Source organism: Desmodus rotundus, chromosome 9 (assembly GCF_022682495.2).
Source record: "Desmodus rotundus isolate HL8 chromosome 9, HLdesRot8A.1, whole genome shotgun sequence".
In the NCBI taxonomy this organism is placed as follows: domain Eukaryota; kingdom Metazoa; phylum Chordata; class Mammalia; order Chiroptera; family Phyllostomidae; genus Desmodus; species Desmodus rotundus.
Window position 1 is genome coordinate 71,186,847 of NC_071395.1, and position 23,478 is coordinate 71,210,324.

Genomic DNA, 23,478 nt, shown 5'->3' on the forward strand with positions numbered 1-23,478 from the left:
GCAAGACATTATTCTGAGAAGGGGTCTAGGCTTCCCCAGATTATTAAGGTGTCTATGGCACAAAAAACGATTAAGCACTCCTGCCATAGACACCTTTTATATCCACTGGTACAATATAACTGGCTTCAGCAATAACAATGAAATAACAGTAAAAGGTTTGACAAGGCTTAGAAAACTCCTTTAACCACAGTAGAAAAAAATCTATATATATTTTTAGAAAAATTCCATTTTATAATGAAATTTAAGACAAACTTTGGTTCTCAAAAAATTACGTAAAAGTTCTCCCAACTAATTAAAATAATTGAGATTTTTAAAAATTCCCCATGTGTCTGAAGCTCTTCTCCCCTCCCTGAAAACTTTTCTGGCTCCAGTCACTAATAACGCTTGCCTGCAGAGAACTCAAGTCTGCTGTGTGAAGCCCCAGACAGCCTATCAGAACTTCCCAAAGATCAAATTGACGAGGCCGAAATGGGCACACGCAGCAGACCAAAGATGGTCAATGAGAGTAATAAACATAAAAGGAGGTAAACTACCAGAAAAAAAAATCACAAATGACACTAAGTTTTTTTACTATTTTAACAATTTGAGTAATACAGGATTTATGGCATTTTTGTACTATTAAATATAACAATGTTATGACTATTTCTAGAATCCCACTCCCAAATCTGAAACTCTAATTCTAGCTTTATGTTTTATTTTTAAAATGCACATGCTAGAGACGGTGTATTCCAAATGCCCTCCTCTACTTTTTTGGGATGTTTTTCAACATTACCTTTGTTTATACTTTAAGGACAGTTCCTTCCAATAAGCAGTTTCCTCCTTTAAACTTGAAAAATTTGGTATATCTTCACCATCCATGATCAAGAAAGCCTGTGAAATATTAAAAACAAACTTACAAATTAATAGAGAACATGGGAACCTAAGTAAAAGTATGAAATCTGGGATAACACCAAACCTGCAGCATTTTGGAGTTAAATAAACATGAAAAATACTAACAGTGGTTAAATTTTTTTTCAGAGTGATTAACTCTTTATTGTAACCCAGGCACAAAAATCACTTCCCTCCCCACTCTTGGGGACCACCGATATTGAGGATCAGCTCATGATAGGTGAGCAGATCAACAAAGTTCTTTGGTGTAGCGCCTTTTTGTCCCAGCCCTAGGTTCCAGGGAATCGGCCCTACAGAATCAGCCTGCACACAGGGCGCCAGCAGTGGGCTTAAAGCCAACTGCTCTTCTGGGAATCAGGTGACAGAAACAATCTTATTGTTAGAGTAGATGCTATTGCATGCCCTTCTCTGTTGTGTAATTGCTTCAAAACACCTGCATGAAACATTTCATGCGAGGTGGTATTAGGAGAGCAGATACTACATTCCCAATAATTTACTATTATTACATTTCCAAAACCTTCCTGTTAATTATCTTTTAAGTCCAAAGCTTCCTCCATTAAATCCACTAATCATCCAACTTCAATGTTCTTTCATCTTGGTTTTTCTCCCACAGAATTCAGAAAGGGGAGGGAGAAAAAGCTCCTTAATTACCCTTGCATTTGGACTGACTACCTAAAACTCCCAAATGATGGCCGAGGACAAATGGAATACCAAAGACATTGAGCTCCCCCTAGATTCAAGCCTAACTTCAAGAAACAAAGTTCTGTTGGAGTCTTACCTCCTATAGCCACCTCCCCCGAGCATTCCACTTTATATTCCAGCAATAATGTTCAAAATTGTCTTAACACACCACTCGTTTCACTTCTGAATGTTTTCTCTATCGGGGATGTCCAACCCACGGCCCGTGGGCTGCAAGCGGCCCAGGGTGGTTATGAATTCAGCCCAAAATTGTAAATTTACTTAAAACTTTTTTTTTAGCTCACCAGTTTTCATTAGTGTTTGTGTATTCAACGTATGGCCTAAGATAACTCTCCTCCTTCCAGTGTGGCCCAAAGATGCCAAAAGGCTGGACACCCCTGCAAATGGCTCTCCCTTCCTTGTGTATTTGGAAAGCTCCTTTTCAAACTTTTAAAACCTAGCTGTCATCTCTTCCAGAAAGCCTTTCCCATCCTCACCTGGAGAGCACTGAAATCTCCACACTCTCAGCTACCTCTACAGCCACACATGCTTCCGTGAATGTTATTTACCACACAGCCTACACTTGTATGGCCCTTATTAGGCTGTGTATTATTCTTACTTATTTCTACCCCAGCATACTGCTTGCACATCAGCAGATACTCAATATACCTACTAAATTAAATCAGAACTGATTCAACCTAATCCATACCAGGCAGCAAGAATTCAAGACCAGGCTTAAAAGTAAATAACAAAAACTTGAAGTGCAGAATGCCACTTGTGAAGGTTTAGTAACAAGTCACAGACAAGAACAAACACAGAACTTCAATTTCAGGGTAGGTACACACCAAAGAAGTACAAAAATGGTTTCCAGTTGAATAAAATTAACTTGTAATTATACACACTTAGTGGCATTCCTTTGTGGCCTACTGCAGTGTTTTCCGTTCTAGTCAAGTCTCTCCTAACCGCACCATCTATTACTACCTTTGACTTCTGTTAGTCAATCTTCCAATTATTTTAAAATACCAATCAGCCTAAGAGTCCTTTGGAAAGAAATAGATCCTTTCCATATTTTCATCTCTTCATGGCATCAAGCATAACACCTTGTTTATAGAAAGTACAGAATGCTTGCAAATGTTTACTGAGTGCCTACTACTACTACTACTATGTATCAAACATTATTAAGTACTGAATAAATATTTAGTGCACCAAATGCACCCTCCTCTAGTCTAATTATCCCTACACTGGCACATTTTTCTCTGTATTATTTTAGTCTTGGAGATACCCTTGAAGCGTGATAACACATTAAAATGTAAACCCACACAGACCTGGAGTGCTGTTGAAACTGGGTTCTAGGGCTCCAATTCTACCTTTAAATTCTCAGGCAAACTGCTTAAGCTCTCAAAGGCTCAGTTTTTTTTATCTAATGAGAGTTTGGACTAGACTTATGTATCTTCAAATATGTTTCTGACTGCATCAAAATAAAAAGGGTTTGTACAGCAAAGGAAACCATCAGCAAAAGACAACCCACAGAGTGGAAGAACACATTTACTGACACATCTGATAAGGGGTTAATATTCAAATTTTATAAAGACTTACAAAACCCAACACCAAAAAAACCAAACAACCCAATTAAAAAATGACGCTTGAATAGACACTTCTCCAAAGAGGACATACTGATGGCCAATATGAAAAGACGCTCAACATCACTAATCATCAGAGAAATGCAAATTAAAACCGTGATGTGTATCACCTCACACCAGTCAGAAGGCTATCATCAATAAATCAACAAACAACAAGTGCTGGCAAGGGTGTGGAGAACAGGGAACCCATTCTGCACTGTTGGCTGGAATGCAGACTGGTGCAGCCACTGTGGAAAGCAGTTGGGAGACACCTTAAAAAATTAAAAATGGAACTGCCTTTTGACCCCACAATTCCACTTCTGGGAATCTAACCAAAGAAACCTGAAACATTAATTCAAAAGAAAACAAGCACCCCTGTGTTCACTGCAGCATTATTTACAATCACCAAGATACGGAAGCAGCCCAAGGATCCATCAGTAGATGAGCGGATAAAACAACTATGGGACATTTACACAATGGACTACTACTCAGCCATAAAAAAAAAGAAGATAATTTTACCCTTTGCAACAGTAGGGATTGACCTGGAGAACATTTTGCTAAATGAAATAAGCCAGTCAGAGAAAGACAAATACCATATGATTTCACTCATATGTGGTATCTACTCAACAAACTGAACTAAGAAGCAAAATAAAGACAGACTCATAGGGAGCAGGCTGACAGCTCTGGGGTAAGAGGTTGGTTTAGGGGGTAGAGGAAAAAATGTATGTTTCTGATTGGTAAATAACACTGATTAATTTTATAATACTATTCGTTCATCAAGGTTCCCAATTCCCACTCTATTTTCTCAGATGTGGGAATAATTTTTTTTAAGATTTTATTTATTTTTATTTTAGAGAGAAGGGAAAGGAGGGAGAAAGAGGAGAGAAACATCAGTTGGTTGCCTCTTGCACTCCTCCAACCGGGGACCTGGCCCACAACCCAGACATGAGCCCTGACCGGGAATCCACCAAGCAACCTTTCACTTTGTGGGACATCACCCAACCCACTGAGCCATGCTGGTCAGGGTGGAATAATCTTATTTGTAACTATAATAATTTGTAGTAAGGTATGAATGAAATTGAGGCTAATCCAGCAGCAAGACGTATTTGTATTTCAAAACAAAATCCAAAGCACTTAAAGGCATCACCATATGGTATCAATAACTCCTGAGATTTATTACCTACGTATCCTTAAGGAGAGGGACATATTTCATATTAACCCAGTTGAAGACATAATTACAGGACATGAGAAGTTATCTAGGGGTGAGGCAATAATCACTGAGTCACCTGAATGTCTACACAAGGTCTTTCACCAAAATGCCCCCCAAAATACTGATTACATTTAAAACCTATGAATCCAGCCCCAGAGAAACTATAGGCACTGAGGTCCTCAAATTTGGACAGATCCACTTGCCATTTGAACACTGCCAACCATGTATCAATGTGCAGCTCAAATTCTCAATTTCTGATACACAATCCAATAAATCATGGTTTTGCAAAATGTTATGAAGATCAGAACGACAAAAGAAGGAAAGTTTATCTAAAAAAAACCCATATTTTAAAAAGTGAAAGATTAAGTCTCTCTGTTACCACCACAGACAGTCAGTTGGAGCACCAGGGGGTCTGCCCCATTGGCCATGATGGCACAGGGGAAGGTTACGCTGAGCATGCAAAAAGCTAGAAAGATGAATGGATAGAGCCCCAAGTATGCCAAATGCTAGCAAGATAACTGGATAGAAAAAAGCCCTCCCTGTCCTTGTAAGAACTGACAGCTTAAGCAAGAAGGGGAGATGGGCCCGGCCAAGATAGAAGCGTAGACAGACACACTGTGCCTCCCCGCACAACCAAAAGAAGGACAACAATTTAAAAACAAAAAACGACCAGAACTGACAGAAAATAGAACTGTATGGAAGTCCAACCACCAAGGAGATAAAGAAGAAACATTCATCCAGACCAGTAGGAGGGGCAGAGACGACAGGCAGCCAGGGCGGAGAGGACTCATGGCAAGGCTGTGGCTGGAGGACCCAGCAAGGTGGCGGATTGTGGAGTGGGGAGGGCAAAACTGCAGCTAGCAGACCCCACAAGGTGGTGGGGGGCAGACCCTGCGGCCTCACATTCGCGCATAGATAAACGGGGAGGAACAGCGGGGGAGCGAAACAGACCATGCAACCCAGGGCTCCAGATGGGGAAATAAAGCCTCAAACCTCTGATTGAAAACACCCATGGGGGTTGAGATGGCAGCAGGAGAAACTCCCAGCCTCACAGGAGAGTTCGTTGGAGAGACCCACAGGGGCCTAGAGTATGCACAAGCCCACCCACTTGGGAATCAGCACCAGATGGGCCCAGTTTGATTGTGGGTAGCGGAGGGAGTGACTGAAATCCCGCAGAGAGTGGAGCAAGCGCCCCTGCTCCCTCTTGGCCCCTCCCCTACGTACAGCGTCACAGCGCAGGGACCAGCATTACCCAACCCTGGTGTACACCTAAGGCTCCGCCCCTTAAACTAACATGTGTGCCAAGACAAAATAAATGGCCAAAATGAAAGAACACTTCAAAGCTCCAGAAATAATACAACTAAGCAACGAAGAGATAGCCAACCTATCAGATGCACAGTTCAAAACACTGCTAATCAGGAAGCTCACAGAATTGATTGAATTTGGTCGCAAATTAGATGAAAAAATGAAGGCTATGCTAAGAGAAACAAAGGAAAATGTTCAGGGAACCAATAGTGATGGGAAGGAAACTGGGACTCAAATCAACAGTGTGGATCAGAAGGAAGAAAGAAACATCCAACCAGAACAGAATGAAGAAACAAGAATTCGGAAAAATGAGGAGAGGCTTATGAACCTCCAGGACATCTTGAAACGTTCCAACATCCGAATTATAGGGGTACCAGAAGGAGAAGAGGAAGAACAAAAAATTGAAAACTTATTTGAACAAATAATGAAGGAGAACTTCCCTAATCTGGCAAAGGAAATAAGACTTCCAGGAAGCTCAGAGAGTCCCAAAGAAGTTGGACCCAAGGAGGAACACACCAAGGCACATCATCATTACATTACCCAAGATTAAAGGTAAGGAGAGAATCTTAGAAGCAGCAAGAGAAAAGGACACAGTTACCTACAAAGGAGTTCCCATAAGACTGTCAGCTGATTTCTCAAAAGAGACCTTACAGGAAAGAAGGGGCTGGAAAGAAGTATTCCAAGTCATGAAAGGCAAGGACCTACATCCAAGATGACTGTATCCAGCAAAGCTATCACTTAGAATGGAAGGGCATTAAAGTGCTTCTCAGATAAGGTCAAGTTAAAGGAGTTCATCATCACCAAGCCCTTATTACATGAAATGTTAAAGGGATTTATCTAAGAAAAAGAAGATAAAAAATATGAACAGTAAAAATGACAGCAAACTCAGTTATTAACAACCACACCTAAAACAAAAACAAAAGCAAACTAAGCAAACAACTAGAACAGGAACAGAACCACAGAACTGGAGATCACATGGAGGGTTATCAACAGCGGAGTGGGGAATGGGAGAGAGGGGGGAAAGGTACAGAGAATAAGTAGCATAAATGATAGGTAGAAAATAGACAGGGGCAGGGTAAAAACAGTATAGGAAATGTAGAAGCCAAAGAACTTATAAGTATGACCCATGGCCATGAACTATAGGGGGGGAATGAATGAGGGAGGGAGTAGGCAGGATGGAGTGGGGTGAAGGGGAGGAAATGGGACAACTGTAATAGCATAATCAATAAATATATTTTTTTAAAAAAAGAAAAAAGGAGGAGAGATGGTCACCCTGGCCGGTGTGGCTTGGCAGGTGTGGCTCAGTTAGTTGGAGCTTCGCCCCATACACGGAAAGGTTGCAGGTTCCATCCTAATTGGGGCACATACCGGAGGTGGCCGCTTAATGCTTCTCTCTCACACTGATGCTTCTGTCGCTCTCTCTCTCTCTCTTTCTGTCTCTCTCTGTCTCTCCCCCTCTCTCATTAAAAGCAAACAAAAAATGTCCTCAGGTGAGGATTTAAAAAAAGAAAGGGAGATGGTCTTTGAGACAAGAGTCCACCATGCTCCCAAGTCACATGGCACCTGAATAAAACCTTCCTTCTGCAACAGCACCTGCCTCACAAGTTTGGCTTTTGTTGTGGCAGGCAGCCAAACCACCATTTGTTCAGTTACATCTCCAGCTAGTTCCTTGAGGGCAAGACCTGTGTCTTATTTATAAGCACCTCTGCATCGCCAGAAACATGGAACACACCAGAAATCCAACAAATGTTTGAACTGACTTATAATCTTTCTTTATTCCCTCTTTACTTTCAAAGTACCATTTTACTAACTTCTAAATTTCTATTTCAGGATAAAGTATGCAAAAAGATTTGTGACTAATTTATTTCTACCTCGTACTGTACCAACATGTATTAAGTCAGGATTATAAGACCTATCATTCTCAGCTAGACATAGTCTGATTCATGCCAAGCCACATTCACAGTCACTTATAAAGCTCAGTATAGTCTCCACATCAAAGAATAGGGAGCTGATGGGACTTGATGGAGAGAGCCTTGGAGATACCACTGCACACTTGTTACCTAAAATAATCATTGCCCAGAGCTTCAGTCTTAAATATGAATGGACAACCAAAAATCATCAGACAAGTGAGAAAACCCAGTAGCATGAATAAGAAAATTCTAAGAACTACTGAACTGAGAGGAAACAGATAATTCAGGAAATGAGAGAACTTTTTTCTTATACAAGAACTCAGAAGGGCTACCTCCCACACACTTCCGGAGACAGTTACTACAGAAGGGAGAAAGCCAAGATCTGGACAGCACAGGGTACAAGAAACAACGGCTCCATCCCAAGATTGCAAAGAAGAAAGGTCCCAGGATGAAGCCCAGTTCATCAGACCCAGAGGGTAACTCAGGCCAGATGGACAGCTCCAGGAAAAATGAAGAATCCCACATAAGAGACAGCATGACTGGGAACCAGATAAATCTGAGGTTGTGGTGAAAGCACATTGCTCATGTGTCGATAAGGAAAAAAGCAGTAGAAACTTCAGAGAAATCAAATCAAAATGCAGTAAAAGCCCTGACCCTTATGTTAAATAAGACAAGGGTCTCGAGGTCAGAGCAGTTCTAAATGTTATTTTTTGCTAAATGTTAAAATGTAATATAGTATTTTGCAGATGTAGCACCAGGATAAAACTGATGGGAACCCAACCTGATAAGTGAAGCCAAATGCAAAGAAATCAACATGTAATTGACCTAATAGTGTATATGCACAGTGGCTAAGCCCCCTTCAGGGAGACAGAACTTCAGGTATGAATCCCGTGTCTAAACATTCTCCAAGTAAATGTTTAGACCAACATTTTGTGTGTCTACACTTAGACCAACTACTTTGAGACAACTGCATCTCATTCTTGACTAGAGCACCCCAGGAGCAAATACTTATATAAAACATTTTTTAATTAAAGATTTCAAGTCAAATTTTTTAACTTAACTGATTTTATATTATTGTATGGAATCGAGGTAAATTCCATAATTTTATAGCCATCAGTGAATTTCCCACTTTTGGTTTAACTCTACCATATGTTTTGTGTGTTGTTACCTTGTAAGTGTCTAGGATTTTTTGAACAAGCTTACATTCTTTTTTTTACACCCTTTCCAATTTTGTAGACTTTGGTGATACTACTCTCAGCCTTCCTCTTCTCCAAGTGAGTATTTGTCTTTTGAGTTTATATTCACTTAAAAGCCATCTCATGCCCTTAAATATTTTCATGGCCTGCTCTAGATCTGCTCTAGATTGCATATATACCTTTCTGGAGTTGAGTGGTGATACTTCAGTATTTCATTATTTAATTCATGGGTAGAGCACTTTTTCTTTTAAGTTTTCAGTACCCCTTCTAATTACTGTCAGTGATTGTGTGGTCCAGGGCTAGTGTCCTTATGGAAGCTCATAATGGCTATGATTTTAACATTTATTTGAATGTATTTAACATTTAACATTTATTTTAATGTATTTGGATATGGAGCCAATGCTTGTGCAAATAAGGCTAGGGCTGTTTTTATCGGTGAATGTTATTCTCATGCCCATTTTGAAACTTTTCTGTGTGAGGTTGATTTTTGTTGTTGTTACTGATCCATTATTACAGAAGGAGAGGGCCTACTAGCAGTTATTACTCTGAAGAAAGATTAGCTAAGTATTGTTCCCTGAGAAATAGCACTGTTCACACCTCTGGGTGTACTATAAAGTATCCATTTGTCCCTGATTTTTGATTCTTGAATAAGGCCATATTCTTAATACAACTACCAATTTTTCCATCATTATCCCCTGGTGACTCAGGTTTTAAATAGCCTTTCATGGGAAACTTCCTGAGAACCTAGTTCTATTTCTTGTATCCTACTTAACTATTAACTACTTAGTTCAGTCAAATTGTAGCAAAACTACTTTGATTTTTTTTTTCACGCATGCTTCTCTATTTTCTTGCTGAATCTTATGTGGACTGAGAGTTGATAATTTTTCTAATTAGCAGACTACTTTTACAGCTTGCTTCCTGGCCCCTCAAACAGTATTATAACCCATGCCAGATACTTTTTACTAAAATGACCATCATCTTTTCCAAAATAAACCAATTAAAAACATTTAACCAGGGAACAGTTAACCAATGGTAGGAGCACCACAGCATAGAGGTTAAGAACCTAGAGCCTAAAGCCAAATTGCCTGGCTTTGAATCAGACTCCTCCACTCACTAGTTGACTTTGGGCAAGTTACTTAACCATTCACTGCCCCATTTCCTCACCTGTAAAATGAGAATAATTTAAGTAGGCTTGTTATAAAGATTGAGTTAATATTTGTAAAATACTCAGTACAGAGCTTAGCAGATAATAAATGCAGCATAAATTTATTAAATTATATAAAACTGGTTAGTTCAGTAGTGGACCTTTCAAGTCTGACCACAAAACAAATGAGCTTCAGGCTCTCCAAGCACCAGCATCACCAGCCCATACTGCTTCCCTTGGTCCTTGTTGGCCACCTGGCTGCTCCGGCCCACACTGAACTGCCACCTCCACCATCATCCCTTCCACCTCTCAGAAGTTCGAAATGAAGCTGTTGTCATTTTAGGAAGGAAACTTGCCAAAGCAGATCAAGCAGGAAGTGCAGCTGGAGGTGAAAGAGTGGATGGCATCAGGCAACAAACAGCCACACCTGACAGTGGTTCTGTTTGGTGAGAATCCTGCAAGTCATTCATTCCTATGTCCTCAACAAAACCAGGGCTGCTGCAGATGTGGGAATCAACAGTGAGAATACTGTGAAACCAGCTTCAATATCAGAGTAAGAACTGTTGAATTTAATCAATAAACGATAATGATGATAATGTAAATGGCCTCCTCGTTCAGCTGCCTCTTCCAGAGCACACTGGTAAAAGATCTGCAATGCTGTTTCTCCAGACAAGGATGTTGATAGTTTTCATGTAATTAAGGCAGGGCTAACATGTTTGGCCCAGTATTCCATGTTACCACCTACCCCATGGGGTGTAAGGCAATAATTAAGCAAACTACCATTCCAACCCTAGGGAAGAATGTGGTTGTAGCGGGAAGGTCAAAAAATGTTGGAATGTCCATTGCAATGTTACTACACACAAATGCAGTACACGAATGTCCTAGAGGTGATGTCACTGTTACAGTATCTCGATACAACACACTCCCAAAGAGCAGCTCAAGAAATACATAATTCTTGCAGATATTGTGGTCTCCACTGCAGGCATTCCAAATCTGATCACTGCGTACTCGTATATGATCAAGGAAGAAACAGCCATTGTTGATGAGGGAATAAATAAAAATTCAAGATCCCATCACTACTGAACTCAGCCTGGTCAGAGATGTGGATTTTGAAGGAGTCTGGAAAAAGCCAGTGAAGTCACTCCAGTCCCTGGGGATGTTGATACCATAGCAGCAGTGACGGTGACGCCAGTAAAGAATCCCTTCATTGCTGGAAAAAAAGTGCTGAGGCTTGAAAATCAGGAAGTACTGAATTGTAAGGAACTGGTGGTGGCAACTAATTAACTATTGTTGTCTTCTGTGTCATAAACAGTACAGCCAAGCCAGTTCAAGAGGCACAAGAGGCCAATAAAAATGCAGTATTCTTAATTGATGCTACTGACATGGTTTTAAATGATGCGTTGTATTTATTGAAAGCTTAAATGGTGGGTGTTTGCACATAGTTTTGCAGTACCTTACCAGGGAGCACCCATTATCATGCTGGGTCATGTGACCTAGCCATAGGAGAAGCCATTAACTGAGTTATTAACATGGGGGACATTATCACAATGAGAATGGCTGCCTTATTTTATCAGAACACTTCAGTTACACTTTGCCTTTTCTAGGATTTTCCCAAGTGCTATTCCAATAAGGGTTGATACTCACTTTAGGTTCCAAACCTTTCTAGTTCAACTGGTCAAACCAAAGAGAAAAAGTTGCTAGAAAAAATTAGAAAAAAGTTAAAAAGGAAGAAATGATGGTAATTGAGTAGAAACAATTTACCCTAATTGTATACATATAAACTGATAACTGGAAGAAAAGCTACATGTTAACAATATCCTGAGCTATTTTATAGCTTAGTCAGTCATTGGGAAAAATGTTTTAAGTTTGTTCCATGTGCTATTAGCCTTGTTTTGTGTGTGCTACCATTCATGAGGTCTCGCCACTAGGACTGAAAGACTTATTTTATAAATAATTCATGTGCACTGTCATATTTGGTTTTCCCTCTATCCTTAAACTTCATTGATAAATTTTCGTAGTGTTGGGTGTCTACACAGTTTCTTTGGTGAATCTGGAAACCTGTTTTCAAAAACAAACTTGGGCAGCTTTTCCACCAAAAAGTATTGTCAGCAGCTTCAGTTAATATTGAATTTAATCAGACTCTCTGATTAAAGGATACACCTCTGATTGGTGGGAAAAAAATGTGTTTCAGAACTTAAAACATACAAAAATGATCCCTTAAAATTAATCACTTCTGTAAGTTATATGCATATACCAGTGATACCATCATTACTGAAAACACTTCTAAAACCTTTTTTTGGGAAGTCTGTAAGAGCCAGATTAAAAACTAAGCAGCCCTGGCTGGTGTGGCTCAGTTGGTTGGAGCATCATCCTGTAAACTGGAAGGTTACGGGTTCGATTGTGGTCAGGACACACACCTGTAGGTTCTATCCCTGATCTGGGCGTGTACTAGAGGCAACCGATCACATCGATGTTTATCTTTCTCTTTCTCTCTTTCTTTCTCTCTCTTTCTCTCTCTCTCTCTCTCTCTCTCTCTCTCTCTCTCTCCCCCCCTTACCCTCTCTCTACCATCAATAAGCATGTCCTCCACTGAGAATTTAAAAAAAAAAAAAAAAAAAACCCTAAGAAAAAAGTTCTCTGTGGTTCCACCTCATTCTCATTTTTACTGCTTCCCTAACTGGTATTACCCAGCTTTCTCACTCCAATTTTATTCACCAGACTTACCTTTTCCAAAAATTCAGTTTTTTTTACAAATGACAAATGTTGCCACTGCTGTGGGTATTCAAAAAACCTTCTCAAGGGCTGCAAAGTCTGTTCAGTTGGCTTCAGGTTACAGTGGGAGGATATGTTCACCGTGTTATTTGAAACTATGTAACTAGAGATATTAAGCCTATAGAAAGTTAGCCAATATAGAAAACTATACTGCTAAAAGAGGTTTTAATAATACATCTACAATCTTCTGGAACTGAAATAAAAGCAGGTAATCATGTTCTTTGCTACCCAAATCTTCCCTCAATACCATGTCTCATATGCATGGAGTTATGTATCTCTAAAGTATAAGAACTTTTACATGGGGAATTATCATACTGTACATAACCTTCAGGTATCTAGCAACTGACAAATCAACTCATCTGGGTATAATACAACTTGTCCAAAATGCTATATTTACAAAAAAAAAAAATTCTCTTTGTGCAATGGTAATGCTATTGTCTTCTTGTTCATAGTTGCAGAATACACTAATGAGACTGGAAGTTCTTTTGGACTTCACTGTAGGTCAGCGATTTTCAACCTTTTTCATCTCATGGCACACATAAACTAATTACTAAAATTCCACAGCACACCAAAAGATATAGTTTTTGCCAATCTGACAAAAAAAATAGGCATAATTTTGATTCATTCGCACCGGATGGCTATGCTGTGTGAGCTGTTGTCATTTTTTTTTTATCTGATGACCTAAGGGAAAAGAAGTCCGTGTCCCTGACTATTTAGTCAGGTATTACATGTTTTAAAATTTTTTGCAGCACACTGGTTGAAAATCAGTGCTATGGGTAATACCTGTCTTTCTACCAAAATTCTTCTATTTCTCCCAAAAGTGACATCTACAGAATGTTTAACTTTTCAAAGTTGATCATAAATATGGTCTCCCTTTTGGTCCTACCAAACTTTTTTCTACCTTATGAAGTGCGTAGAAACTTATGTCAGAAGTAATTTTAAGCTTTATGTAACCAAATTTATCTCAGCATGGTTTAAAATGAGAATAAAAGTAAGTTTCGCGGATGTCATGATAGCAAGATCCAAGTTTTTACTGAGGTTTCTTCATATTTTAAGTGTTCCCTATCTAACTCCAATTTACTTACTTAATTAAGAGTCAAAACAAAACTAAAAAAGAACAGCTTCATTAGATTTAGCAACTTGTATCTGAACCAGGGCTAGCCAAAGGTTTTCTCTGTTCCTTGTGATCTCCAATTTCAAATAATTTTAATAAAAATTCAGAAGAAATATCTTACTCGGTTCCCCTTCTCTTCAACCTATGACTTATTGCTATGCCAACAAGTTCACAATTTAGCAAAGTCATTACCTCCCTATTTGTTAAGTGGGTTAAGAACAAAATATCAGAGACAGACAACAGTATGGTGATTCCCAGAAGGAAAGAGGGGTGGGGGGAGGTAGAAGAGGAAAATAGGGGGATAAATGGTGATGGAAAGAGACATGACTTGGGGTGGTCTCTTACAATATACAGATGACGTATTATAGAAGAGTACTTCTGAAACCTATATAATTTTATTAACCAATGTAACCCAAATGAATTCAATTAAAAAAAAAAAAACAATTTATCAGACAAGATAATTAGCTAGCAACCCATGAACACGTTTCAGAGTAGGATTCTTCTTGCAGCTGAGTGGCAGTTCTTATCCTGAGTCTGCTCAAAAACATTTAAATTAGTCTTCTACTAGCTTCTGGTATACAAGTATTTTTGGCAAATCAAATTTATTGCTTTGCTTTATAGCTGAAAAGGGTATAAAAATCTCACCCCTAAAAAACCCCATAACTCCGAGCCTAGAGATGTAAATTCTGAGCCAAGCGAACCCACTCACAAGTTGGTAGAATGCACAGTATAAATCACTTAATACCTCCCACCCCACCCGAGCTCAATTTCCCCATGCGTCAAACGGCGATAACACAGTCAAGCACAACCACAGGGTGATGAGGGTCAAGAGCCACAGCAAGTGTTCTAAAATATGTGAAGGCGCTGGGGTGAAAGGACCTTCACTTCCTTCGCAAAACTTACAGGTTTACTTCGTCGCTTACCAGCAAAAAGGAGGCGAGCCCAAGCAAGGCAAACCCGCTTGGTGACACTTCTCTGAACTCCAAAATGTGACTGGCAGTTCCGTCGGACAGTCACGGGAATGCCGTCGGAGCCCAACCCGGGCTGCTTCCGCTCTCGCCCCCAGACGGGAGAAGCCAAGAGAGCTCAAATTCAACCCGGCTCCAAACAACACTTGCAGCTGAAGGCACTTAAGGGGGAAGGGGCGGGGAGAAGGTTGGGCACGACGCTGCCACTCCGGCTGAGCCACTCCTTGCGCCACCAGCACCCAGGCCCACGGTGCCACGTACCGGCCTCCGTCCACGCCACCCCTCACCCCACCCCCGGACGCGGGCACATCCTCCGGAGGCCACCGAGCTCGCTCCCATGCAGGCGCCTCTAGTACACCACACCTCGGACCAGGGCGGCTAGAGGGCAGTTAGAGCGGCTGGAACAGTTGCCCCCGGGCTGGCGGCCCCAGAACCCGGCTCCGTCCGGCCCAGCGGGTCCTCAGACAGCCCCAGGGCCCGGCAGGCTCCCCAGGGAGAGGCCTCGGCGCCGCCCGCCCGGCCAGGCACCCTCGGAGCGGCCCCGCACCGCAGGCTCACCTCCAATGCATCAAACCCGCATGTTCGCCGCTACCCGACCGCCGTCTCCGCTCCGCTTGCCTGACCAGGCCAGCCCAGCCGTTCAGCTCCGCTCCCCTGCGCAGCCCTGGGCTCCACTCCACGTACCTCCGCGCGCGGCTCCTCCCGACTCGTCAGAGACTGCTTGGGTGTCCGAGGCCATTCTGTGACGCAAGGGGGCGGGGCTCGGAGCATGCGCGCGAGCCTGCGGGCGTCGGGGCGGGGGCTGTGGGAAGGATGGCGTCACAGGGGGACGGCGGTGCCCAGCGCGGTCGACGTCAGGCTGGTGGCGGCCAATGCGCAGGCGCCCCGGGCGTCGCGGTGTGCGAAAATTGGGCCCACGGATAGCGGCAGAACGCTCAGCTGTTCGTGAAGTGGCGTCACGGCGGGTGAGAGCTGGCCTCCAGTTTTTCAACCACCAAGATCTCTCAAGTGTATGTATCATCCCCGTTCATAAAATGAACCTCGGATCAGACTTCACCTACGAGTCCGCCCCGATCACCCAATAGAATATCAGACGTATGTAGTACCCTTCATCACAAAGACCAGTGTTGTTTTCAGGGTGCTTGCTATAGCTGAAATCTTATACTTCCTAAGTGTTTCTCAGTAGAATATAAGTTCCATGACAGCTAGAGCCTCTCTACGCTGGAGAAGAGCCTTTCTTCTCCTAACAGATACTTTGGTGCGGATACCAAGTGGGTACTCAACTATTTGTTGAATGAATGGATTCCTTGAGGACACAAAGGGATTATAAACATATCCATTTATATAGTTTATATAAAATAAATGTATATTTATGTAAATGTGTGTGTTCATTCCCCTGGGTCCCCCAAGAAATGGAATCCATTTTATATTCTATACATATTCCCCTAGGGCACTTGGAGAAAGAAGAGGGCTGGTGGGGCTTGGCGGGTAGCTCAGAAAGGGGAGAGGCGGGAATGAGCAACGTCCTAGGGAGTGGAAACTGGAAGAAACAGAGCTATTTTTAAAACAATTCTAAGAACTTTTGCTGTGTATCGTGCAACGCAGTTCTCTGATGTCAGTGCTCTTGGGGTTGGATGTGGCTTTTTTGGACCCAATAATGATGTGCAAGACAGGCCTCAAGGTGGGAGCAAGGTGAGCCTGAAAGATTCAGTTATATTTTTGAGGGCACAATCATAAACAGAAACAGTACAAAATGGATTGTAAAAGGAATCCAAATCAATGAAGATCAGAGAAGTGATTAATGGGATTTGTGGGAAGGATGGCACTTGGAGCATGACTCTGAAAGATACAGGGCTGAAGAGATCACAATAGTAATGATAATAGTAGGAGTGGTAGCAGTAGTTCCCTTTTGTTGTACCTTCTGTATGTACTGGCAATTGTGCTAAATGTTTGGTTTGCATAATTCAATCCTCACAGCGACCCTGTGAGATAGGTACTGTTATTATTCCCATTTTATAAATGAGGAAACTGAGTCTCAGAAGATGAAGTTGCCTAAGGTCACTCAAGGAGAAAAAAGAGGACTCAAGATTCAAACCCACCTAGTCTGCACTACCTCCAGAAACTACACTGTTAATCACTGCTATACTGCTGCTCAAGAAGGGAGACTGTTGATAATAACTACCACTTACTGGGCTAGAGCATAGTGCTAAGTGCCTTACATGCCTTATCCCCCTGGATCTCGTAAGTGGCTTGTGAAGCTAAAATTACTTCCTTCATTTTTTATGTTGAAAAACTGAGGAGCTGCAGTTTTAAACCCCAAGCAGGTCCTAGTCCAAGCCTGGTGACCTAGGACATCATGGAAGCTCGTTTAGGCTCAGGGGCTCTGCTCCCCTGATTGAAGCTGTGTTTTGGCTGATCACATCACAGGAAGAGAGGTAATTAGTCAGGGAGGCCTTTCTGGGGACCTAGCGCCAATCCCAAGAGGAAAAAATAAATAAAGGCTGCAACCCTTGTCCCTGCCTTCGGGCTGAAATCCTGGGGAACACACTGAGTCACGTAATGGCAGGCCAGGCCCTGCGGATCGTTTCCCACCAGCCTGGACCCAGAACTGCTGTTTGTCAGGACTACTATGTTGGTCCTATCATAATGAATGGGCTTTGCCTTGGCAGAGCTCTCAGACACATCAAAGCCTTGAATCTCCTCCCTCTGTGTTGGTTGAGCTTTCTCAGCAGCCTGTGCCCCACTCCCTGCTTCTGTTATGCTCGTCCAGGGAAGGTAAAGTGGAAGTGAAGAGGACGGCAGCCTCGAAGGGGAACAAAAGTTACAAAATCAGCTCTGTGAAGGTAGAAAAGGTGAGTGATGGTTACCGTACCCTCTGCTTTCATAACTCCATCAGGAAGGGGTTTGCTGAGGCATGAGTCCCAGTACAAGGTCTTTCTTAGATAGAGCCAAAGGGGTCAATGTCACGATCCCTGAGAGCACACACAAGCATTCCAACATCTTCCCTGTTACAGACACTGAGACTTGGGAAACAGGCCAGGTTCCACCACTGAGAGAGGTGGGGGCTGACAAGCTGTCTTAGGAGAGGTCTACATACTACCTCATGAGGATGCTGGACTCCTGCCACATCACACACTCACAAAAGGTGACATAATGCACACAGGCCTGCCATGAACACTCTGAGGAAATGAGGCATATGTAACTCTATTGAATCAGATGAGCATACACCTTGAAGTCAAATGTTTTTTTTAATATATTTATTGATTATGCTATTATAGTTGTCCCATTTCCCCTCCTCACTCCACTCCAACCTGCCCACCCCCTCCCTCCCACATTCCCCCCCTATAGTTCATGTCCATGGGTCATACTTATAAGTTCTTTGGCTTCTACATTTCCTATACTATTCTTACCCTCTCCCTGTCTATTTTCCACCTATCATTTATGCTACTTATTCTCTGTACCTTTCCCCCCATCTCCCCCTCCCACTCCCCTGTTGATAACCCTCCATGTGAGCTCCATTTCTGTGGTTCTGTTCCTGTTCTAGTTGTTTGCTTAGTTTGCTTTTGTTTTTGTTTTAGGTGTGGTTGTTAATAACTGAGTTTGCTGTCATTCTTACTGTTCATATTTTTTATCTTCTTTTTCTTAGGTAAGTCCCTTTAACATTTCATGTAATAAGGGCTTGGTGATGATGAACTCCTTTAACTTGACCTTATCTGAGAAGCACTTTATCTTCCCTTCCATTCTAAATGATAGCTTTGCTGGACAGAGAAATCTTGGATGTAGGTCCTTGCCTTTAATGACTTGGAATACTTCTTGCCAGCCCCTTCTTGCCTATAAGGACTCTTTGGAGAAATCAGCTGACAGTCTTCTGGGAACTCCTTAGTAGGTTACTGCGTTCTTTTCTCTTGCTGCTTCTAAGATTCTCTCCTGTTTAATCTTGGGTAATGTAATGATGATGTGCCTTGGTGTGTTCCTCCTTGGGCCCAGCTTCTTTGGGAGTCTCTGAGCTTCCTGGACTTCCTGGAAGTCTATTCCCTTTGCCAGATTAGGGAAGTTCTCCTTCATTATTTGTTCAAATAAGTTTTCAATTTTTTGTTCTTCCTCTTCTCCTTCTGGCACCCCTATAATTCGGATGTTGGAACGTTTCAAGATGTCCTGGAGGTTCCTAAGCCTCTCCTTGTTTTTTTGAATTCTTGTTGCTTCATTCTTTTCTGGTTGGATGTTTCTTCCTTCCTTCTGGTCCACACCGTTGATTTGAGTCCCAGTTTCCTTCCCATCACTATTGGTTCCCTGAACATTTTCCTTTGTTTTTCTTAGCATAGGCTTCATTTTTTCATCTGGTTTTCGAACAAATTCAACCAATTCTGTGAGCGTCTTAAAAACCAATGTTTTGCACTGTGCATCCAATAGGTTGGCTATCTCTTCCTCGCTTAGTTGTATTTTTTATGGAGCTTTGAAGTGTTCTGTCATTTGGGCCTTTTTTTTTTTTTTTGTCTTGGCGCGGCTGTTACTTAAAGGGGCGGAGCCTTAGGTGTTGGGGGGGGGGGGTATCGCTGGTCGCTGAACGTGGGGGAGGGGCGGGGGGGGGAGCAATGGCGCCCGCTCCTCTCTCCACTGGATTTCAGTCTTTCACTCTGCTACCCACAATCAAATTGGGCCCCTCTGGTGCTGGTTCCCGAGTGGGTGGGCTTGTGCACACTCTAGGCCCCTGTGGGTCTCTCCAACGAACTCTCCTGTGAGGCTGGGAGTCTCTCCTGCTGCCGCCCCAACCCCCATGGGCGCTTTCAATCAGAGGTCTGAGGCTTTATTTCCCCAGCGCTGGAGCCCTGGGTTGCCGGGTCTGCCTCGCTCCCCGCCATTTGTCCTGGTTTATCTGTGTGCAGAGTGTGGGGCCCGGGAGTGCTACCCGCCGCTCTGCCTGCCCCGTTCTCCGCCACTCTGAGTCCGGCCCTCTCGGTTTATCTGTGCAAATGTGGGGCCGCAGGGTCTGCTAGTGCTCGGACTGCCTGCCGTTAGTCCCACGCTCCGCCAGTCTCGGTCACGCCAGGGCAACGTGAGTCCTCTCCACCCGGTGCCCGTCTCCGCCCCTCCTACCGGTCTGGATGAATGTTTATTTTTTATCTCCTTGGTGTCAGACTTCCTTGCCATTCGATTCTCGGTCAGTTCTGGTTGTGCGAGGAGGTGCAGTGTGTCTACCTACGCCGCCATCTTGGTTCTCTCCTAAGTCAAATGTTTAATTCAGCTTAATCTCTCCATATTTTTTGGCTAGTATTTTCTGCTAAGCGTTAGGGGCATAGATCAGGCAGGGCAAGGGACCCCAATGGCTGACTGGCTACTAATGGCCTGCTGGGTACATCCACCAGATGCCCCACCATCACCTCAGGCTCTTCAAGTCTAAACCCCCACACAGATCCTCATTTTTCCCCAGCAGAAACTTCCCAAACGGTCTTCGAGTTTCTGCCCATAGTGTCGTCACTGCCCCAGTCCCTAAGGCATGAAGGCTTCATCAAATCACCCTTAATTATCCCCTTCCTCAGCTTTCATTTCCACTCACATGGTCACCAAACCTGAAAGACTTTCCCTTCATAAGCTCTAGCAAATAAATCCATTTCCCAGTATGTTCCCCCTATGACTCCCCCGTGTAAAATCTCCTCTTCGTTTGTCCCTCCCTTTCCAAACATCTCTTCCTCAAATTTCTTCTTGTTCCAGCTCAACAGTCCACAGAGTCATCAGAATAATCTTTCCAAAACCCCGCTGTACAGAGCTTCACTGGCTCTAAAACTTGTTTTGGCTTCCTGTTGCCTTTGTGATAAAGTACAAACTACAAAGTCTGGCATTCAAGGGCCTCCCAAAGCAACTCCAACCCAATTCCACAGTCCACTTACAGTTCACCTATCTGGGCCCAAACAGAGCCTCTACCACATGCCCCAAATAGTCCTTCCCCTTCCTCTCTGGGCCTTTCTGTGACCCCCACTACCCTGTGCACTACAGCTGCTCCCTAAGTTTGGCCAGCCTGCCTTTCTCTCTGCCTTTCACTCATATGCTACATCCATCAAGAAGCCTCCCCTGATACCTAAAGCCCCAAAGTGAGTGCTCCTTCCTCTGAGCTCAAGCAGGGCTCCACATAGTTCACAGGAGACTTACTGAACACAGCCTTTTTTGGTCATGGAGGTGTCTGAGCTCCCCCAAGGAACCAAAGCTCATTGAGCACAGAAACATGTTGATGGTCTTAATGTCCCCCAGCAAAAGGGACTTAGCAAACACTTGTATGATACGTTTCATTGAAAATGAAAGAATGAACCAATGATTTAGGGGCTACAATCAAATGCTAGAATGATAGCACTTTCTGAGAAGTGTCCAAATTTTGAGAAATACTACCATATAGAGAGAAGGTTTTCACTGGTGTGAAAGGCTGAATTTAGGTAAGGCCAGGCGACAAAGGAACTAGGATTCGGGTCCTGGGCAATGATGACTTTTCTCTAGCCCAAATCTTAAATGCAGTCTACAGCAGCTACACTCCCCAAAGCATCTTCTGCTTTTGTAATAAAAAATAGTACTATTAATAGCTTTTAATTTAAAAAGTATACACTTGGACCTAGAGGTAAGTGGTTTTATAGGGAGAGGAGAATCTTTCGTTATGAGTTTAGTGCTTGCTCCATTCTAGGCCTGAGAGATTCAACTGTGTAACAGTAAAGGCACATCCCACCCCAACCCCATCCCCATGGAGTGTATATGCTAATGGGGAAGACAGACGATAAGGGGAGAGACATATCAGGTCATAACAAGAGCTATAAAGAAATAAACCAGGGCAAGAGAATAAGGTGCACAGGCGCTGCTCCCTGAGTAAAAATAGGTCTTACATGTTTATGGGATTCTTTTCCTCCATAAAAATTTTAAGGCCCTTAAAATACAGGTATACCTCATATTTTTTAATATCTTTTCTTTTTTTAAGATTTTATTTATTTTTTGCCCTGGCTGGTGTGGCTCAATGGTTGAGTGCCAGCCTGAGAATCAAAGGGTAGCTGGTTCGATCCATTCCCAGTCTAGGGCACATGCCTGGGCTGCTGGCCAGGTCCCCAGTGGGGGGCGTGTGAGAGGCAACCACACATTGATGTTTCTCTCCCTCTCTTTCTCTCTCCCTTCCCCTCTCTAAAAAAAAATGAAATAAAATAATCTTAAAAAAAAGATTTTTATTTATTTTTAGAGAGAGGGGAAGGGAGGGAGAAAGAAAGGGAGAGAAACATCCATGTGCAAAAGAACACAACAGTCAATTACCTCTCGCACACTTCCAGCCAGGACCTGGCACCCAACCCAGGCATGTGCCCTGACCAGGAATCGAACTAGCAACCTTTTGGTTTGCGGGATGATGCCCAACCCACTGAGCCACATTGGTCAGGGTGATGTACCTCATTTTATCATGCTTTGCTTTATCGTGCTTCACAGATGTCACGTTATTTACAAATTGAAGGCAAGACCCTCCACCAGCAAAAAGATCATGCTTTGTTGCTACGGTCCAAGACTGAACCCACAATATCCCTAAGTATGCCTGTAAAGGGCTGCTATATAAAATGCAACAGATGCCTTAAATAGAGAAGTTTATCTTATTCTCTCTCACAGTGCCTGGCGCAAAGTGAGCATTCAATACTGGTTGGATGAATGACTTGCTAGGTGGTTTCGTGAATGCCATAGCCTTCAACCAGATGATCAATTTCCCCTCCAGGCTAAGGAGTGGTAACCAGTTATGTTTGATATAAAAATACCCACTTCTGGTTGGTCCCTGACTCTTGGCCCAGTCAGCCATGAACTGCCAAGTCTAGGATATCCCTGTACCCCATTGAAGGGAAAGGAAAGTTCCATTTGTTGTCTTTATTGCCTCCTCAGTAGCTTCTTGAACAAACAATGCTCATCCACTACCCAAAGTAACTCAGGCTTCCAACCTCAGCCCTTCTATCACAGTTTGTCCCCTAAAGTCCAAACACCAGTGGCTATAAGTCAACAGAAAGGCAAGAGTTGGGTGTGATGGATTTGCTGTGAGGTATTTTAGGTTCCAAGCCTCCTTACTGTTCCTTCCCATTTCCATTATGCCTGAGAATGCAGCCTGCTTCTGGCCCTAGGACCACCTGCCAGCAGGATGCTTCACTCACTCCTGTTTCCAGGTGTAGCTTTCTGTAAAGTGGCTCTTTAGAGAAAAATGAGGACAATTTAGGTTGAGGCTATTAACAGACCTTCCCGTCAGGGTCCTACCCTGATTGCTGGAACCTGGAAAGAAAGGGACCTCACTCTCATCCAGGGGAGTACACTGAGGTTTCAAGAGTCTCTGCTTAGCCTTTGTTCCCTATTAGCGGAACACGAAACCCTGCCTTGCTCCCATGAAGCTCTGGAGCTGCCCGGATCTCTTCCCCAGCAGCCTACCTGAACTGTGGGCTTCCTCCTGTTCTGGGGCTGTCAGCAGCCTGTTGGCCGTCTTTCTGGCTTCAGAGCCTCCACTCCCCAGAACTTCGGCCTTCACTGTCAGCCCTGGCCCGCAGCCCAGCCCCTTGACAGTCACTACCCACGCCCCAGAATGACAGCTACCTCCATGGAAAAGGATGGCACGACACTGTTAATTGCTAATTTGGCTCACACCTGGCAACCCCAAGGGCTGTTGACATCACACCTACATAAATAGTGTGAC

General features: G+C 43.1%; 1 protein-coding gene and 1 pseudogene across 5 annotated transcripts in view; one reads left to right on the top strand and one right to left on the bottom strand.

Annotated features, from left to right (window-relative positions):
* NDEL1 (nudE neurodevelopment protein 1 like 1) overlaps positions 1 to 15,549 on the bottom strand; it is a 37,541-nt gene extending 21,992 nt beyond the window's left edge. For 3 of the 5 annotated variants that reach the window (XM_045199188.3, XM_024565023.4, XM_024565026.4), the window contains exons 1-2: positions 15,363 to 15,549; positions 773 to 870 (exon numbers count right to left, since the gene is read on the bottom strand). In XM_045199188.3, coding sequence (XP_045055123.1) covers positions 773 to 858 — 86 coding nt within the window. In that variant the 5' untranslated portion in view covers positions 859 to 870; positions 15,363 to 15,549. Of the gene's footprint in view, positions 1 to 772; positions 871 to 14,759; positions 14,952 to 15,362 lie in introns of those variants that run through there. The other 2 variants (XM_024565025.3, XM_045199187.3) reach the window with 2 other exon arrangements.
* On the top strand, positions 8,059 to 11,234 carry LOC112308758 (bifunctional methylenetetrahydrofolate dehydrogenase/cyclohydrolase, mitochondrial pseudogene; annotated as a pseudogene).
* Positions 15,550 to 23,478: the final 7,929 nt, after the last annotated feature.